At 41.8% G+C, this 23,415-nt stretch overlaps 1 protein-coding gene across 1 annotated transcript; it reads right to left on the bottom strand.

The window, feature by feature from the left end:
* Positions 1 to 5,769: 5,769 nt before the first annotated feature.
* On the bottom strand, positions 5,770 to 22,709 carry LOC119731208. Its single transcript, XM_038204285.1, has 4 exons — positions 22,191 to 22,709; positions 12,985 to 14,614; positions 11,888 to 11,989; positions 5,770 to 8,823 (listed from the first exon to the last, which is right to left on the bottom strand). The coding sequence occupies exons 2-4, from the start codon at positions 13,640 to 13,642 to the stop codon at positions 6,737 to 6,739; spliced, it is 2,847 nt and encodes a 948-aa protein (XP_038060213.1). The 5' UTR covers positions 13,643 to 14,614; positions 22,191 to 22,709; the 3' UTR covers positions 5,770 to 6,736.
* Between the last annotated feature and the right edge of the window lie 706 nt (positions 22,710 to 23,415).

The following is a 23,415-nucleotide window of genomic DNA, read 5'->3' as shown; positions in this document are numbered from 1 at the left end:
GGAGCGTGCAACGTGCAACGGCGGACCCAAGGGGGGGGGGGGCATGGGGGCTTGAGCCCCGCCCCCCCCCCCAGGTTGTCTTCATTTTTTTTTGTATTTTATTTTTAGTCTCACGATTTGACCTTGGTGATATGTATGTGGCCCATTTTCGAGTAGTCTAATAGGGGCTAAATGGTGCCACCAACGTCAAGTAGCACCCCCCCCCCCAAAAAAAGGATAAAGATAAACAACTTCAAACACATTTGAAGCAATAAAATGTGAGGGCCCCCCAAAAAAATCAAAAAAAAAAAATCCTGCGTGCACCAGGGGCCAACGGTGGCCATGCCCCCCCCCCCCCCAAAAAAAAACCGAACCCATTTTTGTTTTGTTAAGTGACGTCGCAAAAAAGACAGCCACTGCGTACACCACCATCTTTTGCCAATAACAATTTTGGTTAATTAAAGTGGTCAGAAATTTACGGCGCTCCATGAGTGCCATCCACTTATTTATTTACTGAGATAATTTATCACGCCATGTTGACAAATAGCGGAGAGTAAGGCGACTTAATCACATAAATTATCTCGTCAAGTCGACTTCCCGAAGTCGAGATGACGACTTATCGAGATAAATTATCTAGCCAAGTGAACTTCCAGAAGTCGAGATGACGACTTGTCAAGATGAATTATCTAGCCAAGTCGACTTCCCGAAGTCGAGATGACGACTTGTCGAAATAAATTATCTAGCCGAGTCGACTTCCCGAAGTCGAGATGACGACTTGCCGGGATAAATCATCTCGCCAAGTCGACTTTACGAATTCTAGATGACGACTTGTCGAGATGAATGTTCTCGCTAAATCGACTTCCACCATTAAGATGTCGGCTTGTCCAGACAAATCATGTCGCCAAGTCAACTTCCCGAAGTTGACACGATTTAACTTGTGAAGAAGTGATAACTCATCAAGTTGACTCACGGAAATCGAGATGACAACTTGCCGAGATAAATTCTTTTGAGTTTCACCTCGAAAACTAAATTTGCTTTTCAATTGCTCTTTTCCTAACAATTTTAAACTTATTCACTTTTGAATAAGACATCGGTCTCAATATCACTGTGACGTTATGCTGATGTCATCAAGTATGAAATTACAAGCGATTTTAGATCCCAAATCGACCTAAATCGCTAATGCTGAGAAAATTCCTCGGGAAGAATAAAATACGTTTTCTCACACATTAATGCAACTTTCCAAGAACCTAAACAGTGTCCCCATTATTAAGTTAAAGATACTACCTCCTCGACGATAGAAACCGGAAAAAATAAGACGTTAAAAAGAGAGTAATTATTTTGTTTACTTGGTGGTACAGTCAGTGGCGTGACTAGGGTTAAACCTAATTTTGGTGGGCCGGTGGGGGGGGGGCACCTGGTGCACATAATTTTCAATGACATAATGACATAATTTTGTTCATTTTAAGATTTTAAATGGGGAGCGCGGGGGGGGGGGTGTAACAGACATTCGTTGTTGAAAAGGTCCACTTTATGGTGAAAAGGTCCACTTCATGGCAAAAACTACCCTTTTCCACCAGGCTTTATCGCCAATTTTTTTGTTTTGTTGCAGAACAGAAAACAAATGGTAACCGCGGAATCTGGATCTTCTGTATTCAGAAGTAAAGATCGTGTTGCATTTCATTTGACTCCAAAGATTTTAATTGATCTTCCAGAAAGCAAAATAAAATATACACGTGGTACTCATAATGAAGTAAAAAAAAATGACTCATTTTGAGGTAAAATGGAAATCTTCATATAGTGGCAATAAAGAAAGACAAGGCAAGTCTAGCCAAGCTTTTCCCAAATCACACAAACAAAATTATATTCAACCGGTTCCGAATGGCTATTCACTGTAGGCCTTTGTGTGCCTCTGTGTAACAATAGCCCACTTATGTGGCGTTGCGGGGTAATCCTATACAATAGCACTGCCCGGCCCATCAGTGACAGTCAATGAGTCCGTGAGTCTATCCTCTCTGGGTCCAAATGGTTAGATTTCTGAGTCTATTTCTTTGTTGTGTTTATCCAGCTTACAAACTCATGGGGCATCGAACCGGGGACATCCGTGGTTTAGTCGAGTAAACACAAACAAAGACATGTAAAAGCAGGCCTACATGTAAACAGGTATATTGAATGTTAACGTTTGTGATTATTTTCGCAAGCTGACTTGATATATCTAAATTATTGAATAGCATTGCTGGAAACTAATATCCGACTCCGAGACTGAAAATGATATCAAAATGCAGCGTGGAGAGGCAATTAATGGTTGTGTCTCTTTTGTTGATGTTCATAAAATATGCAAAACGTCTGCTCGTCTATTTCCTGTCCACACATGAAGAGGTACATAGAAGGATGATTAATGATGTCATTTGAGTTGTTTTCAATGAAAAGGTATTGTTGCTTTGATCACCAACGGACACGCTGTTAAAAAAAGCTTGACGAACAGGCAGCGCGTGATTGTATAGTTTTTGAAATTTGAAAGGTCAAATGTTCTTTTCCGAACAAAGTTTAAAGGAATATAATGTCCTGTAACAAATAAATTTGCTTGTTTATTTTTGCAGGCCTTTATACAGCTTTAAAAAGTGATAATTTATGTGATTAAGTCGCCTTACTCTCCGCTATTTGTCAACATGGCGTGATAAATTATCTCAGTATATAAATAAGTGGATGGCACTCATGGAGCGCCGTAGAAATTGCATCAGATCGCACAACAGAGCATCTAGAATCCCAAAATTTTCCGGGAACCCCAGGCTGTAAAAGTTTTAATCAACTTTTTTGGGGAAGACAATTTTTTGGCAACCCCCCCCCCCTAAAAAAGGTGTTCTGGATCTGCCCTCATTCCAGAAAAAATGAAACAAATAAATGAACATCTACAGCCACAAAGGTTTATATTGCACACTGGCATAGTTACGTCATTTATTGCGAAAACAGTTTTCCCGCGCAAAATTGCATCCTATAGGAAAACAACTTATAATGTTACTGATAAGTGTATCTTTTTGGCGATACGAAAAATGACACAGAATGGTTAAAATAAACCAAGCATATTGAATAGACGTTGTCAAATAATACGTTATTGGGGGAGTGGACCAGCACTCTCCTATCCATCCTAGTAAAAATCATGAAATAATTATAGTAATTGAATTGGTCCGAAGTGCGAAATTTTCATTGGAATATGCTGAGTGAACACAGCGTAATCCAAAAAGGGGAAAGAGTGTAGTATCCAGACGCCACTTCTTTGGTTGTATACAGAGTCTATGGAGAGTCGAGTGCATTTTGAAAGTATTTATTAACAAAATTGTAAATGCTTCTCAGTCCCACATTCATGTAAAGACTGACCATCATTGAGATATCACATGTATATGATGAAAAACGTGGCGTCAGGATGTAACATTCTTTCCCAAAAAAATAACCTATCGCCACAGAAAATTTTATTTCTGCTTGTGAAGCAACAGTTATTTAAAAACAAAAAACAAAAAAACCAAGAATAAAACAAGGTACATGTTAATAAATAAATAAATAAAACTTGGTGCTTTCCCCCATTGAATCAACATAATTATTTACGCCATGAAGCAGGTTTAGTAAAGTAAATTTGAAAATGGTAAGATGGGAATTTTAAGGCACATATATGGTGTGGACAAGAAATTTACTGAAATCCATTCTTTAAAATTGGTGTATACGTGTTTTTTGGTGTGGCACCTTAAAAATTGATTTTCAACTTGAATGGATAATTTTCTATAATTACATTAGTTATGAGCTTTCCAATGAGACATCGCACGGAAACAAATTGACACACGACAATTAATCAATGAACTAATTTCAACTTTTGAATTAAGAGCGGCACTCTGCCAATTCGCTCTGAACAGTGTGCGCAATTTCTGAACTGGAGCGCGCCATTTAAAACCACTTGTAAAAACTGTATAAAGGCCAGCAAAAACAAAATGAAGCAATTAATTTGTTACAGGACATTATATTCCTGTAAATGTCGCTCGGAAAATAAAAACGAGATTTTGAAAAAGCACGTATACATGTACATGTAAACAAGATTAAAACAATTATTCTCGCAAATAAAAAAAAAAGGTTCCAAAAATTGAACTTCTAAACAAAGGAGAATTTCATTAACAAAATGGACACAATTTGGACCCTTTTCAAATGTAAAAAAGACACATCGTTGGCATGATCGATATCACCGTATGGATCAAAATGCCACCGTCTCGGCGGCAACAAAAAAACTATAAAACCAGCGTCGGCCAACACAGCTGCTCTGTACAAAGCGTGTCTGTATTTTATGTATGTACATGGAAATTGCATATTAACATAAAAACTCATTAAACTGTACACACGAATTCATACAGCGAGTAGATAGCACCGGTGTCAGCATATGTAATTGAGCTAATCAGGACGAGAGAGCAGAAACCATTTTTATGACTAGACACACGCCCCGTTAAACAGTCGTAGGAGGATAATCACTCTCGTACCAATTCACTTTTCGTTTACAGTGAAGTGTTGGGTTTTCTCCTAATTTCAATTTTGACGGGATTATTTTTCATAATCGCCGTCGAAATTCCTCCCCTCCTTTCTGATTTGCTCTTATTATTTTTTTTTTGCATAAAATGGTTTTCTTACTGGCGTGTAAAGGGGGAGTAAAAAAAAAACCAAATGTCGGGACCATTGTTTTAGTGAAGTTCTGCATGTAGCACTTTCAAAATCTAGGATATGAAAGCCCAATTTATAAGCTTTCTTTTAGTACAAGAATCATTCAAATCACTTATGTACTTTTTAAGTTTCGGAGTTTTAAACACAACCACCGTTTTAAAGTTCTGTCCACGGATCACAAAAAAAGGTGTGCGTTCTTTCAGCAAAACTAAAACAATTCACACATATCCTTATGTGATTTGCTTTCGTTTTGCTGAAAAACACTGAACTTTTTGTGATCCGTGAACAGACCCTTAAAACGGCAGTTGTGTTTAAAACTCCGTAGCTTAAACAGTACATAAGTGATTCGAATGATTCTTGTACTAAAAGAAAGCTTATGAATTGGGCTTTTATATCCTAGATTTTGAAAGTGCTACATGCAGAACTTCACTAAAATAATGGTCCCGACATTTGGGTTTCGGGGTTTTTTTTACTCACCCTGTAGATTGGCACCTTGTAATTATGTATCACATGAATCTGGAAAAAATAACTGCGGCACCTTTTCACAATTTTGCGGGCATGGGAATGTTATTGATACCTTGGGTTTAATTATTTTTAAAACCAAGTTGTTTTTGGCTCAATGCCAAATGGTGTAGCATAGTGGTATCCCACAAAGCATCAACTGGGCCAATAGCGCTGCTTAACAGTTAGCAGAAAAGTTGTGCTCATAGCAGAAAATAAGCACTGTTTCACGGCGTCGATGTGCTGAACGGTTGCGCGCGAACGGTTTACGTCACTGAGTCAAGCAACTTTTTTTCTACTAAGCGTGTTTTTTATGTGCTTACTGCTTACGTTTTCCGTAGACGGAGTAGGCCATCAGCCTCGGTCCATTATTTCACCGGTATCACATGAGGGGAATAATCGTCATAGCAATTTTTGGCAAGGTATACACCAGAGTTGGAAAATATGTGATAGCATTGCAGCGGTGACAGCTTTTTGGGTGTTATCACCCTTTTTTCAAAATGTCCATCAAAATGCTTGTTACCACTCTATCAGTAGGGGCAGTATACCTTGTGCATGTGCACTATAATCATTTATGCCCTGATTTGATACCGACCAAACCCCAGGCTGATGGCCTAGAGGCTGTGTCAGCAGAAAATCGTGTGCTTAGCAGGCCAGCACCATGACGTTTGGTCCAAGTTTGATGGCCCTGCTAAAAAAGAACATATGGCTTTATAGCATATTAACGTGTTTATACAACATTTCTTTTTGTTGTAATTTTCAGAAATGGATGGATTTGGGGGCGAGTATTTTATAGCAAAGTAGCAAATACAGGGTTACACTGGCCCGATTAGATTTTGTGTCCATAAATGCTGGGAAAACCAAGAAAAAATGCCCTTCTTCAGTCTGGTTCCCAGACTCTTCTTCAGACGAAACAATTTATAGACGTCAGAGAATTGTCAGGTCCGGGAACTAGACTAGCTGGCTTGCAAACAAAAATTTGGACTAACTAAATGGTAAACTGAGGGAGGTATTTGGGGAAAAAGTCAGTCGGCCGATCATCGTTGGAAATTGATACCAAAAAAGTCTACACCAGGTGCCATCATTTCTGTGATTTTTGAGATTATTATTCACCTAAGTAGTCAAGTAAACGTATTTCTTAATAATTTTGTAGATTGTTTTTTGATGATTGCAAAAGTTAATGTTCCGCTGGGAACAGACGCAGCATTAGCAAGGAACCCTGCATGGCAGTTTGACCGATGACCCATTTATGGTTTAGAAAACATTTTCTGCGCTCAGCAAAGTTTTGTGCTAAACATTTCACCGAGGTGGCCCCAGTTCCTTATTGGTTTTTGTTCATTAAAAGTAAAATTGCCAAGTAGTTATTTGAACAGTAAACAAGGTATTTTACATTTTACAAGTTATGCATTCGAACCTTCGATCTCAGGAATACCATATTAGTGCTTGACCAACTCAGCTTTTCCAATTGTCCCGACAGCTCAGATTAGGCAACGGTACGGCATTCCAAGGTAACAGGTTCGAATCCAGTTGTACTCAGTTATCTTTGTCCTGGGGATAACCCTTCCTGTCATCTTTCCGGTGACGATGCACGGATAGCCCGTCGCCTACGACTGGTCCATCGCTTCTCTCTCAAGCTCCGTATCCGGCCCCGGTACACGCCAAACTTCGACGCAATCTTGCGCGAGAGCAGTGTTAGCTCCATTGAACTGAGGCTCATGCACATGGAAGTGAAGCAGAGACCAACGAAGGAGTACAGAAACGAGAATATGAGTCCGGCATGGAGGTTTTGAGGTAGGAAGACCAGGTCGCCGAATCCGATGGTACTAAGTGAGATGAAAGAGTAGTAGAAACCATCTATGAAACTCCATTTCTGCATTGCGGCAAAGCAACCGGCTCCTAGTAGGAGATACATCAGGAGCAAAAGGAGGGCTAGCCAGAGCGGGATGCTCAGCATGGCGATATCCGCCTCGGATACGCGCATCAACTCGCGTCCAATCATGGACGGACGCGCGGCGCCGAAGCGCAGCTGACGGAGCTTCTCGAAGCTCTTCTCCTCCTCGGAGTCCATGACGTCATCGTCGCTGTTGACGTCATCCGGCCGCGCCTGGTTATCGTCCGAGCTGTCCCCGACCGTGAGGTGGATGGAGTTTGGTCGCCGCTTCGGGGAGCACTCGGTGGAGTTGGAAGTGGAAGACGCCACCCCGGAATCCGTGGCAGGCTTGTCTGTGAAATCACCGTCCGCGTCATCGTCCGCCTCGTGAGCGTCTCTGATGACGTCATCGTCGCGCTCGGTGCAGCGTTCCAAGTGTCGGTTGGGCAAGCGTCCGTTCTGTTTGGGCATGCTGGTCTGGAAACTGACGTTGGGAGCCGAGGTCCGGCGGGTGCGCGTCCCCCTGATAGCCGGCCGGTGACGGGAAGGCTCCGTGTCGGTCCTCTCCTCGTTAAATGTGTTGATGCCTTCTAAAGATCTGGATTTCTGTCTGGATAGTTCGTTGACATGCTGATCGTCCATGAGTGAATCGTGACGGAAGTACGTCGCCATAATTTGTGGAATTTCATCCTCCTTTCTCAACAACAGTGATTCGTAAAGCGGGGGTCTTGTTTTTATATCCATAGATAACGAATCAGTAGAAAATGTCTTTGTTATTGCTGAGTCTACTACTCTGCTGTCGATGTCCAGGGCAAGTTCGGTTTTTCTTCCTTTTTCCTCGGCAGAGTTTGAACACTCGGATTCTACGACATCGTCAGTTTTGACGTGTCGAGCATTTTGCATAGGTTGTCCGCATTTATCGCATGTACTTTCACCAATGGCCGTTTCCTTGCCGAGTGGTGACGTATGCAAGACGTCACTCGGCTCATATTCACATACATCGTTCCGAACTCCCAAAGACTCTGGGTTGTTAGTCATTGATGTTGTCACGTCCGTTTGTTGGTTGTCGACCGTCGTGCCTCCTCTTTCCCTGGAATCGGCGCCCTCTATAACCGACGGTTGGTTGTCCTTCAAAGTGTCAACACTCACTGTGACGTCATCTGTTGACGCATCCGAAGACGAAGAATCTGACGCCCTCTCGTTGGGCGAAGAGTCCAACTTCTCTCCACCGCCGAGGTAGGGATCAATCTCAACCTCTTTACTGTCTTCGATACTTTCCGTAACCGATTCTCTAGGCCTTGGCACTTCGAGAGTCGCGCTGGGCACGATTGCAGGAGCATTATCATTGGTGTCGATTATGCAGGCTTCGACTCCCGTGCTGGACCCGCCGTAATCGCTGTTGTCTCGACAGACGTGCAGCCCTGCGTCCCTGTATCCGTGGTAGCGCTCCTCCTCGCCGACAGCACCCTCTATGTCCTTGGTCTCCATCTCCCAGGCCTCTTCGTCCAATGTGGACATGGCAATGTTGATGTGGACCTCGGGGATGTTCCAGGCCCTCAAGCCCCCGTCTCTCAAACTTGAGGCGTCTCCTCCAACCTCACGACCGTCATCCTCATCACGGACCTCATCACCTCCTCCTCCTTCATCCGCCTGTGCCTCATCCCGTCCCGTATTCGACTTCCCCAAATCATTCCGTCTCCTCTCTTGGCAATAGTTGCACAGTTTGTATTTACACTTCCGGAATTTGATGATGGCGATCTTGGTCCAGCGAGCGAATTTGTTACCTGTGAAATCAATCGAGATAATGTTGTAATACTTGATAAATTGTGTGTGTTGATATAGGGGAAAGGACAGTTCCCTTTTGGACTTTAGATAGTTTGCACTGGCACTGCAGCTATGAGGCGTTTATTGTTAATCAATTAACGTAACAAAACACATCTCATAAATTGCTGTTGAATGCACTCGATCATATTGAGGTATTTTATCAGGGTATGCCCTGAAAAAGAAAAGTGCTCCTTGATTATTAATTGCTATGTACTATGGCACCGTGTGTTTATCTTGCAATGTAAATATGTTTGTCCTAATTTTCTGTTAAAACAGGAAATTTAATTCATAAGGTTGCTTGGCAGAAAATATCGCTTAGAGAATTCACATGCCGTGTATCTTATTAGTGTCTGGCAGGTATTTTTTTTAACCATTCAGTAAAATGTGACCATGTTATTTTGAGTATTCTTTCTGCGTTCATAGCCATATGGCCAGGCACAATTTGCCGAACCCTGGTTATGCAAAAAAAAATGTAACTGTGACGTACGTATAGCAAAATACTAATCAAGCGACCACATTCAGAAGTCAATACTTAGGTGTAATACCCAACCTCGTCCCCAGGGTGTCGAGCAGTACGCGCCCACCACTACCTGCTCTCTCACCCTGGTATTGGATCATTTGCATGTGCAAGATTTTTGCACACGTATGCAAATGAGGAACAGTCTGGTGCCTGGATATGCGTTACACATTAGCGTTTGTTTTTGTATGCGGTGTCCGGGGTAAAAACAGAGTCAATTCGTAGCAGCGCGAGCACGGCGTGAGTTACGAAAACACGATTTTTGAAATCAAACTGTTACGATCTTATCGAGACAACATGCAGTATCATATTTCATATTAATATGAGCAAATTGGAAAGGAAATTAGTATTTTCGAGAAGGCGTGGACGAATGATCGCGAAAACACGTACTGCACGTTGTGAATAATAGCCTAAAGTACACGATAAAAATCCATTACTAGCCAATTGCGGTATCCAATCAGGATACAGGAAGAAAGTTTCCTATCCAGGGCTTACTATTGGAAACACCGTTGGAAATAAAGTAAGCACTGGGGACGAGGTTGGTGTAATACCATGCTCGCGCGCAGGTGGTACGCGCACGCTCAACGCTCCCCCAACCAATACTGTGGCGCGGTGCAACTTGCAAGAATTCACGCGCACCTCAACTCAAGAGAGCAAGTGACATGCGCAGAACAGAAACACCTCAGGTTGCACTGGACCAGTAAATGGGACTAAAATTGCCTCGGCTTTCTTTCTTAGTGAGGTTTGTGGCCCTTGCACCTGAGGGTTTGTAGAAAATAAGGGTCCAATGTCTAATCCGGACCTGGAACTTAAAATTGTTGGGAAATTTGGATGAAATTGACCCGGAATGTCGCTTTATTTTGCATTGGAGTGGACCTATCATTTTCAAAATTGCGATGATTTCAGGTTTGATTTCAGGGGTGGTCATATTTGAAGAAAAAAAAATCACCCAAAATTCATCGGTCAACTCCACAAAATTGAGTGGAAAGTGAAACGGGGTTGATCAAGCTTCAGTTTGGTTTGTGTCTTGAACACCTTCAAGTCACACACCTAACTGATACTTAATTAACCCTTGATTAACCTTGTGGGGGTGTGGCCTAGTGGTTGGGATTCGTGACCCATAATCAAAGTTCCAAGGGTTCGAATCCAGCCGCTGGCTATATGCTGTGTCCTTGGGCAAGCCACTTCACCCCCACTTGCCTCTCTCCACCCAGGAGAATAAATGAGTACCGGCATTCAGCAGGGGAGTAACATGCGATGGACTAGCATCCCATCCAGGGGACTAGAAAATAATATTCTCAGTCGTTTCATGCTACCGTCCGATCCCGGAGATCCCGGAGATAAACTGGTCTGCAGCCCTCATGAACGTCTTCATATGACACGATCACTGGATATCAATATTTCATGTGATGCCTCAGTAGAAAACGCGAGGTCATTGACCTGTGACCTAATCCCTTTGAGTCAGTGTGGCGACTAGACAATGCAGGCTAAGCCTTCTTGGATTAGGCGACATTCGAAGGTGAGGCATTTAATTAAGGGGGGTTGTTTGCCCAATCCAACCAAATTACACAAACGAATTTGATTAACCCAAAACATAATGCATTGGTGAAGCTTGTTCTCCATTGACATTGGTCTGTAACTGCTCGGCTGGCAAAATGATTGATGACACTTTCATTTTATCCTGGTCTATCTTTTGGTTCTAATCATGACGTTCCGTTAGCGAAACGAATTTGATTCTGTCAATTGTTTTTTATTCGGTTGTTTTAGTTTTTTTTTCAAATGTCCAAGCTCAGCCTCGTCCCCAGGGTGTTGAGCAATACGTGTGCACCACTACCTGCTCTCTCACCCTGGTATTGGATCATTTTGCATGTCCAAAAATTTTGAACACTATGGAAATTAGGAATAGTCTGGTGCCTGCCTGTGCTTTAAGTTAGCGTATGTTTTTATAAGGTGTCTGGGGTAAAAACAGAATCAATTCGTCGCGGCCTGAGATACGTAAACACGATTTTCTTTTCAAAGTTTAAATGTTACAATCTTCTCCAGCCAATATGCAGTATTACATTTCATATTAATATGAGCAAATTGGAAAGGAAAGGATTATTTTGGGGTAGGTGTGGACGTATTAATAAAAATGAACATGAAAACACGTAATGCACGTTGATCATAACAACACCAAGTACACGATATAAACCCATTACTTGCCAATTGCGGTATCGAATCAGGGTATACAAAAAGAAAGTTTCCTATCCAGGGCTTACTATTGGAAACGAGGTTGAACATAAAGTAAGCCCTGGGTACGAGATTGGGCTAAGCTGCATTTTGCAAGCTTCAACTTATTTCAAAATCTTTATATTCTCTTCACTGTTGGTAACTTTGGAAAAATGTTCTTCTGAAAAATTGAGAAAAAAAGCTACGACAATCTAACTCATAAATATTTCACTAAACTGGGAAACGAAATTTGAAACTGAGCTTAAAAGTGAGCAACGTGGGTTGCAGATAGCACTCACCTATATCTGTAATGAACAACAACATCAGAGGAATCCCCACCACTGCGTAAACGACGGCAAAGAGTCGACCAAATACTGAAAGAGGGGTGACGTTTCCGTAACCTGTAGAGGGGAAAAATAGGTCAACTTTGTAGTCCGGGTTTTGTTGTTGTTGTTGTTGTTGTTGTTGTTGTTGTTGTTGTTTTTGCAAATGCAGTGAAAGTTACTCTCCAATCAAGAGTACATCCACGATTTGGTTTGAGCTATAACAATTGAAATGATGAGTAACCAGGTAACACCCATTGAAATTATGGTTTCGACGAAAATCTATAAATGTTGCCAAATTTCGAAAAATTCTACTATTAAAAAAAATGTTCGGAGATTTACAAAAGTATAAAATCTTTGAACTTAAAATATGGGTTTACTGCAAAAGGTTTTTATCACATAAAACAAACTACTTGTCTTATCATAACGATGTTCATGCCTCTTCGCTGTTAGTCGGTACTCCATGTTTGTTTGTTTGTTTTTCTGTCTGTCCGTCTGTCTGTCTGGCTGCCTTACCGTGCTGATGTCAAAGCTTTTGTTTGTACTGATATGTGTATCTTTCATATTTGCGTTTACTCGACCATCCTGTCATATTTTTATTGTCCAGTCATGCATTAGGTCGGTTATTCTACAGGTTTTACTAGCCCAAGCTGGTTGGACTTCGTTGTGTACATGCGTCAGTCGTAATGCAATGAAGACGTCGTCCTCCCTGGGCTATAGGGTTTTACAAGCCTGGGCTGTTATTTGTGGCGTTGGCATATACATGTAGCTTTGTCATGTTCAACCCATGTTAAATTTGGGTTCACGTTCGGCTGCAAAAACATCAAATCATTTGTGTTAAATGTGGCGTTTGTATGGGGTATAGGGGTAGCCCAGGTGGACTCCCGTACCGCACTACGTAGTCGTAATGCAATAAAGAGGGCGTCCGACCTGGGCTATAGGGGCAGGGTCATTGGTCAAGCACTGAAGACTGATCTGAATTATCCTGGAGTTTGGGTTGAACCCGAACCGGAGACGAGTTTTCGAAAATGGCTTTGTCTGAGTTTCTATATTTTTTTTCACCATCAACTTACCTATTGTTGATATGATGGTAAAGCTACAGTAATAAGAATAGATCCAGGACCAGACTTGTCCATCGATCTCCAGGTAGATATGGGGAAAGTTGATCAGATCCTTTTCCCATTTCCTCAGAAGCTGGTTGTGGCAGCTCACATTACCGGAACAATTGACTAATTTCTCGGCCACTTCGAGCCGCTGATTCGCCATCAATTTCATCTGTTTGTCCTCCTTGTCCGCCTCGAGCCACATGAAGCAGAACGCCCCGATGCACAAGTAAGTCTGGATGAGGAGGAACAGTCCAAGGGAGGAGGAGAGAACCATCTTGATGCGGCTCCAGACGGGATTCCCCTGGGGCTTCGTGGAGGCGAAGCCCCGGCGGGCCGGCAGGCTGCCGCTGCTCCGCGCTGCCGAGGTCTGGCGGCTGTAGTCCCCCGATCGGCGTGGTGGGATCTCGCTGGGCTGCGCCAACTCCACGCTAGCCGTTGGTGATGGGATGTTCACGCTGATATTTCCACCACTTCGGCGGGACCGTGAGCTGAAGGCGCTGGCCGTGGACATGCGCTTCTTGCCCGCTATAAACCACGGCGGTGGGTCCAAATAATACCCGTCCAACTCATTCTCTTCTGCCTCGTCCACGGCGTTACGTGCCGTGTGGGTTTGCTGGAAAAACATGGCTGTCTTTCTTGAACACAAAATCCTCAATGCACCATCGAACGTATTTCTAATTTACAGACTTTCTCATTGTTTATCCAAGCTTTATCCAGTCGGTTTAAGTGACTTAATTACAGATCCATAACAAAATTAGGCGCAGCAAATTGAAGCCTACATATTTCGGCCGATGTCAGCACACTGTCAGTACAGTAAGACTTGAAAATCAAATCTCTGGTATAGCTTCAGAAACATATCCAATAGTCTTAATCCACTTTCTTGCGTAGCGCAACACCGCACTTGGATGATCGAGAACTAGCCGAGGAGCACACTTATCTCCAAGTACCTTGGTAACTGCGTCATGTCAAAAAAAATCCTCCTGCGGCTCCGCTCATTTCTTTGAACTTGTAGATTACAGTTTAGTTAAGTTCCACAAGCAATTTGGAAGTTCCAGTTTATTTCTATCAGTTCTCAATAATCGTCTCTTGTGGCGTGACGACAGCAGGTTTGGCGATGACGTTGCAGCGTCTTTTTATCGGCAAGACCGTCCAGAAATGTTTGTTGGTCCACCCGGGGCGATCTCTTGCCTCCCCTGTCGGAGAATGTCAGCCTCATCCACTATCAAACAGTCTTGGAACTCCACACAAGTAAAGTTATCTTGCCGTCATCGAGTCAGTTGTTTTGGGTCCTTCACATATTCCAACGCTACTGTGCGTATCACACAACACGATAGCTTGTTACGTTCCAATGCTGACGTAACAACGACAGGACGAATGCATCCGATGCTGAAGTTGAAGACTCGAATCGCAGTTACTTGTTCCTTCTCCTCAATGACCACGACATATCCAGAATAACTCGACGTCCCTTCGTAATATTTCTAGAAAGTTGGCAATAAACCAGTCTTCGGTTGTGTTGTTAGGCTTCAGTGGCGACGTGAATACAGAGTCAAGCGTTACTCCACCGCATCCCATTCAATGATGTATCACTGGAGATGGTCTGAACGAAAAGGGAGACAGAAAAAAAATAAGAATAACAGACGCCGATCAATAACGTTGTTCTTATAATCTTTTCACACACAAATGCGAAACACAATGAGCTCAGCAGGAAATTCGATTAATCGGGGGGTTGTGCGGACGAGTACATAACATGGATAGGGTGTGGTGAGGTCAGTGCGGGGCGGTTTGGCCTGAGGTTAAACTTGCAAGTTGGAGTCCAGGCAAAATATCGTACGCCCTCCTGGTGCAGCTATTTTGAGCTGCACAACTCACTCTTTATGTTAAAACGTGTGGGCCGCGATGTTTTTTTCTTGTTCATTCAAAGTTTCTTTACTTTTTCGTCTCTTTCAATCAATGATTTCGAGTTGGAAGGCAACTGTTAGTGTTGCTTACATTGATAAAACGTAGAAAGTGAAAACACTTCGTATGCAGACAACATTCGGTCTCGACAACTGAAAGCCTAAGTTGTCGTTTTTAAGTTGGGTGTGTTATTTTTGTAAGCGAAATTGTATATCCAAGCGATGATTGGCAAAACACTCTTCGCAATTATTTGTTTGTGAACCGCCTTCCCGTATCAAATTCGATATTTTTACTGGTATTGTTTTTTACTCATCTTGCATGTAGTAGTGTAAATAAAATTCTGAAAGTTATAAATCATTTATATGCTACATGACATATTTTGTTTATATTATTTGTGTAAGTTTCGTGATAACAAGGTTCTTGTTTACAGAATGACAAGTGTGTGATAAAACATACCGTGACTCATGTACGGTATAATTGTGAGACATTTAGTATTCATGCCATACCTATACAACACAGACATGAAACAGTTACATGAGTAGATAAATGACACTGCAAGAGTATGCATTCACAAAAAAACGTCTCTAGGATTGAAAATGAATATACCATCATCTTCAAAACATTTCTAATCTGACCAAAATTCCACTCGTTCACATTGAAATATCAACATTTGTCATGGTCTTTCAGGTTTTATCCTCGCCTGAGTTGTCCGTACACGAAACAGCCGTCGACAGAAGCCAAACTTCCAACCAATCCATCGATTGGTTCCTTTATCCTTTCCTGCTACCGCAATGAATCATTGAAAGTTTAATGGCGCGACCGGGCTCGATCCCATTGTTCCTTGATCGTTGAAAGGATCGAGCCCCCCATCTGGATACGGATACGCTTGTCCCGGGTTGTTTGAATCAAGTCACTGAGAAGAGGTCGGTCAATATTTCCAATATGGCCGCGTAAACACTGACGAGCCTTTACTCTCTTACTTCGAACGAGTGCATGACAATGAACTGTATTGAATTGAACTTCCACTGACGACAACTGACACTATAGACCTACAGGGTGGTCAAAATAACACGGAACTTCATTTTCCGCTACATTGAGACTCAAACCACCTGTATCAATTGATAGAGAATCCTTTTAGGAGAATTATGATACCAAAATATTCCGATTCGGTCGAGTATTTTTTGCTATTTTGTAAAGGATACTTCTTTCATGTGGGTATTATTAGATAACAATCCGTCTATCAATTACAAGGTAAGTCAAATTCCCGGGCGCGGTTTAGTAGTTCATCGGGACAAAAATGACCCCCACCTTGCTTCGCAAAATAGCCTCTAGAATAAAAACTACTGGACCGAATCGGACAATCTTGGTTTCATTTTTCTTCTAAAAAGATTCTCCATCAGTGATGTAGTGCCTTGATGCTGGGCCTTGGCCTTAAGGCTGCCTTAGGGCTGGACTTTAGGGCCTTGGCCTCGAGGCTTGAGGGCAAAAGCCTTGGCCTTGGCCTTGAGGGATCAGTGCCTTGCAATTTTGAGTCAAGGCTCTTCAAGGCTCATAGATTTTTGCATTTTCCAGATAAATCTGTTTGAAATTTTGCTGTTACGATTTTAATCGTGTTACCTTGGAGGAGGAAAATACCCTATAGATTTGTGTGTTGGGCACACTTTCACTTTTATAGCATCACATTTTGTTACCATTGCAGTACATTTGCTGCAATAATTTTCTGTACACTTAGTAAGTAAAGCCACACAAAGTTTTAGTGAGCTACTTTTTTTTCTAACTGATGATCAATCTGATTGGTTGTTTATGTCTCCCTGATAAGTGCTAAAGATTTCTGACCATGTTGGCCAGCGAATAAAAATTCCCCAAATCAGTTTCATGGGTCCCCCTTTTGTTACACTCGGGAGAATTGTGCGTCAATATAGAAGTAAATCAATATTTTGTTTTAGTTAAACCATATTCATGAAGACCTGAACTTATACTTTAATAAATACATGTAAAATGCAGTCATAAAACATTGTATGTGAGCATTTTGATTTCAATTTAAGGCAAGTTGTTCTTCTTAATGAGCGATTCGTAATGATGTGTCATGTGACTATAATTAGTTCTATATTAGTGGTCATTTTATAAAACAGGGCCTTGGCCTTGGCCTTGGCCTTGAGGGTCAAAGCCTTTGCTCCAACACTGTTCTCCATGCATTGGTATATTTGGTTTGAGTCTCAGAGAAGAGGACGTTTTGGGTTCCGTGTTTGTTTGTTTATTTGGTGGTTTTTTTTACCACTCCACTCTGTTTAGGGACCAGACGTTTTAGAGTGAAATTCATTCAATCGAGTAGATTGAGTTTTCATTCGAGTTTCTACTGGATTGGTTCTTTTTCGGAGTATTTCAACATTAGAGCGAATTTTATTCTAAATCGTGCAGTCCCTTTAATTCACTCTTTGGAATCATTTACGGGTAGGTATTTGGAAAATCGTCGACATCATTGAACATGAAAATGCTTGTGGAAATCCATTGGCCAACTTCATTATTTCAGAATGGTCATGCTCGACTAAAAATGTGACAAGGACAGCTGCTGATGATTAATAATGAAATATACTTTGCAGTATTAAACTTATATTGTAATTTGTCTGATATTGTTCACTGCATTAAAGGGGGTTTCATCAAACTGGAACCTTGAATGCAAGGGCGGATCCAGAACCAATTTTTTTTGGGGGGGGGGCAAAAAAATTGTGGGTTCCCCAAAAAGTGGGTCAAAAAATCAGGGCGAGGGGTTCGGGGCCCGCCTAAGGGCCCCGAAAAATCTTTGGATTCTACATGCTCTCTGGTGCGATCTGAGGCAATTTCTGACCACTTTGACGAATTATTGCGACGTCACTTAAAAAAAATTGGGTTCGTGTTTGTTTTTGGTTTTTTTTTTGGGGGGGGGGGGATGGCCCCCGTTGCCCCCCGTCTTCTTCTTTGTTTTCCTTCTTCTTCAAGCCCCCCCCCCCCCCTCCTCTCGATCTCCCCGGTTGCCCCCTCCTTTCGACGCCCATGCACCTAAATGGCGACTGTTGTTGATTGTCTGTTTACTTACTTAATTATTTACCTTAATCTACCGTCATTTGATGCTTGGTAACATGGATCAGTTCACGCAACCCTCTACCAGTCAAATAATGAATTTGTTATGATAATGATATTGAAAATTACTAGTTGCCAATTATTCTACCCGCAGATGTGCCGACGGTTTGTAACGAAATGCAAAACTCCAATCAAATGATGCATTTTTGGTGCATGGAGGGCGAGGCTGCAATCTCAAACAATGGAAGCCCCGCAGACATGTTCGTGTCGTTATCGATTGAAACCGATTGTGTGTCATAGCCGATTGCGCATCAGCCGACTTGAACCCTTCTCGAACATTAATCATACCGATACTGTCCCAATCGACAACATGTGTTGGCAGAAACCCATAATATCCAAGCATAACGAAGCAAACGTTTCGCTAAAGTGTCAACAATTATAATCGCTAGGGCTGTGAACAGTTTCACCGAAATTAATTTCAATCGAAGGATGATGAGTACTAAGTTGATGGTATGTAAAGCGCACTGCCACGAAATTACGCTGTCTCGTTTCCGCAGAAACATACTCTGTCATCTCTGAATCATGCATTGTGAAATCTGCTGGTCCATTCCACAAGCGTACGCTAAACATCATCTACAACAAGCACACAGTCATGATTTTAATGTCATGGGCATAATGCAAATACGCCCTCTTTCACTTTAGGATAAAACACGCCCACACGTTTAATATTTGTGTTTTATGTGATGACATAAAGGTCGAATAATTAACCAGAAATTTTAGTCCGGAATGGTGTAGTGTTCCGGCATTTATTTATGTCCGTCGTGGGGTCGGCTACAATAAATATTGGCTTGCGCGCGATTTCCCCGAACCATAGGATTGTATATTTCTTATTTCGTATCTACCGCCCTATCTGTTTGGGGCTGGTTGCACTCTTGAGAATCCCTGTCATATACAAATCGGACTTCTATAAAATCGGACTCCTTTACCATACTATTGGCTAAACCCTCTCACGTGACCGGTCACTCTCCTAATGATTACGCATGCGCAATAGAACCAACGAGTCCGTATTTTCATGGAGTCCTAACTTCACGCTACACCGGGTCGGACTCGACACAATCCCGGTCAGATTTGACGTGACATTTTTTCCGAGTTAAAATGACACTTTCCTGAGTCACATTTCCGGGATTTTGACCCGAAACATTCTGACCTAAACAATTGTCATTTTGACGTAGAAAAATGTCGTTTTTACACGGAAAAAGAATGTCATATTGATCCGGAAGGGTGTCGGGTCAAAATCTGACCCCGATTCGACTAGAATCTGACACGGAACATTTAAGAATGTACGGTTAGAATTTCTTTGGGCTCTCATGGGATAGATTTTTGGTCGACAAATGACCCGGGGTCAACACTTCCGGCGCGTAAGCAATGAAATGTTCGTGCATTGATCATGGCGATAGGCCATCCAGAATGCATTGCGTTTCCCTCACGGTATTATATGTGAAAGAGACTGCCCGTTTTTGTTTAATACCAGCCTGAACACCCTTGGATCGGATGGTGCCAGGTGGGTACCAGCGAAGATCAAGGAGTGAAATCCCAAGCATTTTGTATTATAGTAACAGATAACAGAAGATGTGGGGAAAAACAGCCTTTTTTCTTTAAATTCTAAGCACAACTTTTGGCCAAAAATGTCACTGAATACACGTGCATGTATACTTACTTCTCTAAAATTCTGTATTATATTTAATAAAATTCTAAAATGTAACAAAAGAAATAACTGCACGTGCTTGTTTTTAACGCTGGGATTAACCATCTGACAAGGTGTGAAACTAAATGGGCAAAAAGGTGTCAACTCCAGCCTCATAGGTCTTCCACGTACCATAGAATTACAGTTCAGTGGGGGAAAAAAATCGAAGTGAATGTTGTGTCAAAGCTGTGAATTTCATGATTCAATCATGCACGCACGTGCGCGCCAAAACAATACGCGCCAAAACTAACGATCGCGCCAAAACAATACTGGGTTAACTCAGGATTTTGCATTCTGTGCATGATTTTTGTTTGAAGCAATAACTAAATAACTAAAGCTGCATATTGAAGTTTCAGCTCACTGGATACCGACATTTTAAGAAAACAGAGAGACTTTAAGCACAGTTTTGTCAGTGGATTCCATTGCTAGCGTTAATTCCGATTTCGAAAGATGCTGTTTCATAATTGTAATAGCACACTTATGTGTACAGTCAGCAAAGGCGGATTGGGGGGGGGGGGGGAACGGGAGTCCCCCCCCCCAAAAAAAAGCCCCCCCCCCCAAAAAAAAAAAACCACAACCATCTTTTCCTCAAAGAAAAAAATGGTTAAAGTGGTCAGAAATTGCCTCAGATCGCACCACAGAGCATCTAGAATCCAACAAATTGTCGGGACCTAGCGGACCCCGAACCCCACGCCGTATAGTTTGGGACCCACTTTTGGGGGACAAAAAATTGTTTCCCCCCCCCCCCTCCCCCCCCCAAAAAAAAAAAAATGTGTGTTCTGGACCGCCTTTGTAAATCAGTAACTGTAACATGGATGATTCTCATTATAAGTGCATGTGAATTTCGTCAAATAAAAACAAAAATCGAGAGCCCGTTCCGTTGGCACACTTTTTAAAATCGCCTTCAATGATTGTTTTCTTCTGAACGATATCATTTTGAGGTCAAAAACCTTCGTCGGATTGTGTGGTATACCAATGCTATCTTCACTTTGAGCTAGGATTTCTCATATATCGGTATGTCCGTTTCCGGGTAATGGATAAATGACCTACAGCTAGGGTGAGTCAAAAAAAACGAAACCCAAATGTCGGGACTATTGTTTTAGTGAAGTTCTTTATGTAGCACTTTCAAAATCTAGAATATGAAAGCCCAATTCATAAGCTTTCTTTTAGTACAAGAATCATTCTAATCACTCATGTACTTTTCAAGTTACGGAATTTTAAACACAACCACCGTTTTAAAGTTCTGTCCACGGATCACAAAAAAGGTGTGCGTTCTTTCAGCAAAACGAAAACAATTCACACACATCCCTATGTGATTTGTTTTCGTTTTGCTGAAAGAACACTGCACTTTTTTTGTGATCCGTGGACTTGAAAACGGTGGTTGTGTTTAACATTCCGTAACTTGAAAAGTACATGAGTGATTTGAATGATTCTTGTACTACAACAAAGTTTATGAATTGGGCTTTCATATCCTATATTTTGAAAGTGCTACATGCAGAACTTCACTAAAACAATAGTCCCGACATTTGGGTTTCGGGGTTTTTTTTATCACCCTGTATACACGTCTTATTATCCATGTGTTCGAAAAACCAAAGAAATTTTGCAAACCTGCCAGTGCGTTTTACTGTTTTATTATTTGCCTCCCCCCGATATCAATTAGTATAAGCGTTTATTTACTTTCAGTCCTCTTATGTACACACGCGCATCCGTCCGCGATAGCGATAAATAAAATATCGTTCTGAAAATAGCCGCGTGTTTTGTTGGAATTTGACTGCAAACGTGCGGTACAATCAACAACAGTGCTCAGTCATCGAGCCTAATATTAAAATATTTCGGCAAAATGATCATAAAATTTATTTCAGATATTAAAAAAAAGCCAAAAAGAAACAGAAGTCTAAAACACGAATAATTGTGAGTTATTAATAGCCTAGGGCATAATATTCTGGGTCCTACCCCCACAATTATAATTCAAACATAGTGTCCGCTGTGTACCTATGTCGGTGACTGACCAACTGATTGACTGCTCGACTGACTGACTGACTGACTCTGAGCCTGGCAGTGCTATTGTATAGGATAACCCCGCAACGCCAATGAATGGGAAACATCCGCCCACTGTGTAGACCAGATACATAAAATGACTTCCACAGAAAAATCATCCCGAAAAGATTCATAGAAGTTTTCAGTTTGGGTCCAGCTTTTCTACGGTTGTCTTGTTTTGTTTTTATTTCAATTTAAGATGTTTTTAAAAGGAAACAGAGCTCTGTTAACCATTTGGACGCATGGTAGTGTCTCTGTTGCGAAAGTATGCTAATCATGGCTTTTCACTTTAGTCATTGCGTGTAATAGTGAATATACTATATTACACTATCGTATAATGACACACGGCCGTTTTACGCATGCACTCATTGTAGCAGTGAAAATGAAATAGCCATTGATAATGTCTGTAAAGGCTTTCCTACCAACAGAACCAACTTACCGCACGTAAATTTTTAACCGAGTGTGGAACATCATTTCTTCGGTGTTGTCCATGATTCAGTTCTAAACCATCCCCGGGAAAACTTCTCACAAGCAGACGTTATGTCGTCCTCAGTCGATCTCACGCAGTTGTCACTCTTCCAGTATTCCAGCGCAAACCTTTTTTTGATGTATCATATATCATACCGTACACAATGATGTCGTGTGTTAACAATACGCAAATTAAAACTCGGCATGCATGACTTTCCGTTAAGTACCAGGCTGTCGCGAAAAACACAAAACATGCTGGTACTGTCAGCGCCAGAGCCCTAATCCTATATACGTTTTATCTGAGTAGGGTAATGGCGGTATTTGAGTCTTCATCTTTTTCTATTACGCTGACTTGACACAATACAGTCGATTCACGATCACTACCAGCACCGATATTTTGTCAGTTTTGTGGAGGTCAATTTTACTATTCCAATGCACACGCCATGAACCGTATATGTCATCCAACTCACTGAGGTTTACAACATATAATGTAATGATAACGTTTGGCCTTGGGTATTGTTTAGTTCGAGAAAGTGTTTGCTTACGGGTTTTCATTTACCCTGAAGCGGGGCAGCCCGACCTCAACTTTGACGAACTATGCATGAACTGTCCACCTCAGTCATGCACAACATTTAGCACCGAAGGAATGGTACTTGTGACGTCGTCAGTAGTCTCGTCTCAAGCCGGCCGCCGACCCAAATGAAAAACGTACTCATTCTTGCCATAACTAAAATGTAAAATGTTCCCTTGCACAAACAAAGTTTCCCTAACTCTGAACGATCAGTGACACTTTAAATACTATTTATAAGTGTACATTTCCCCCTACATTCACAATTCAACAACTTCAAACCTATTCAACAAAACTTCCAAATCAACTTTAATAGAATTCTTCCAGAAAACAAGGCCGACTCCAGGGATGGAAGTTGTCCTAAGAAGGCGATTGAAGAAAGATAAATTGTATCTCAATAGATCAACACCTTCCACTTTTATCTAAATAAACTCAATTTGCAATCAATATTGACCTGTGAATTGGTGAATGCATGCACCTGTTAATTATTGTAAGACGGACCAAATGACCCCAGCATGGTGCGTTAGGAGTGCGTCATGTTCTTCATGGTTGAGACACGTACAGGGGTGCGTCAAGTCATGATTTGGTGTGTCAAAAAATAAATCTGGAGTGCGTCACCTTTCCTCAG

This window comes from Patiria miniata, unplaced genomic scaffold, assembly GCF_015706575.1.
Source record: "Patiria miniata isolate m_02_andy unplaced genomic scaffold, ASM1570657v1 HiC_scaffold_23, whole genome shotgun sequence".
Taxonomy (NCBI): domain Eukaryota; kingdom Metazoa; phylum Echinodermata; class Asteroidea; order Valvatida; family Asterinidae; genus Patiria; species Patiria miniata.
The sequence above is the reverse complement of the archived record's forward strand: the minus strand, read 5'-3'. Positions and strand labels throughout refer to the sequence as shown.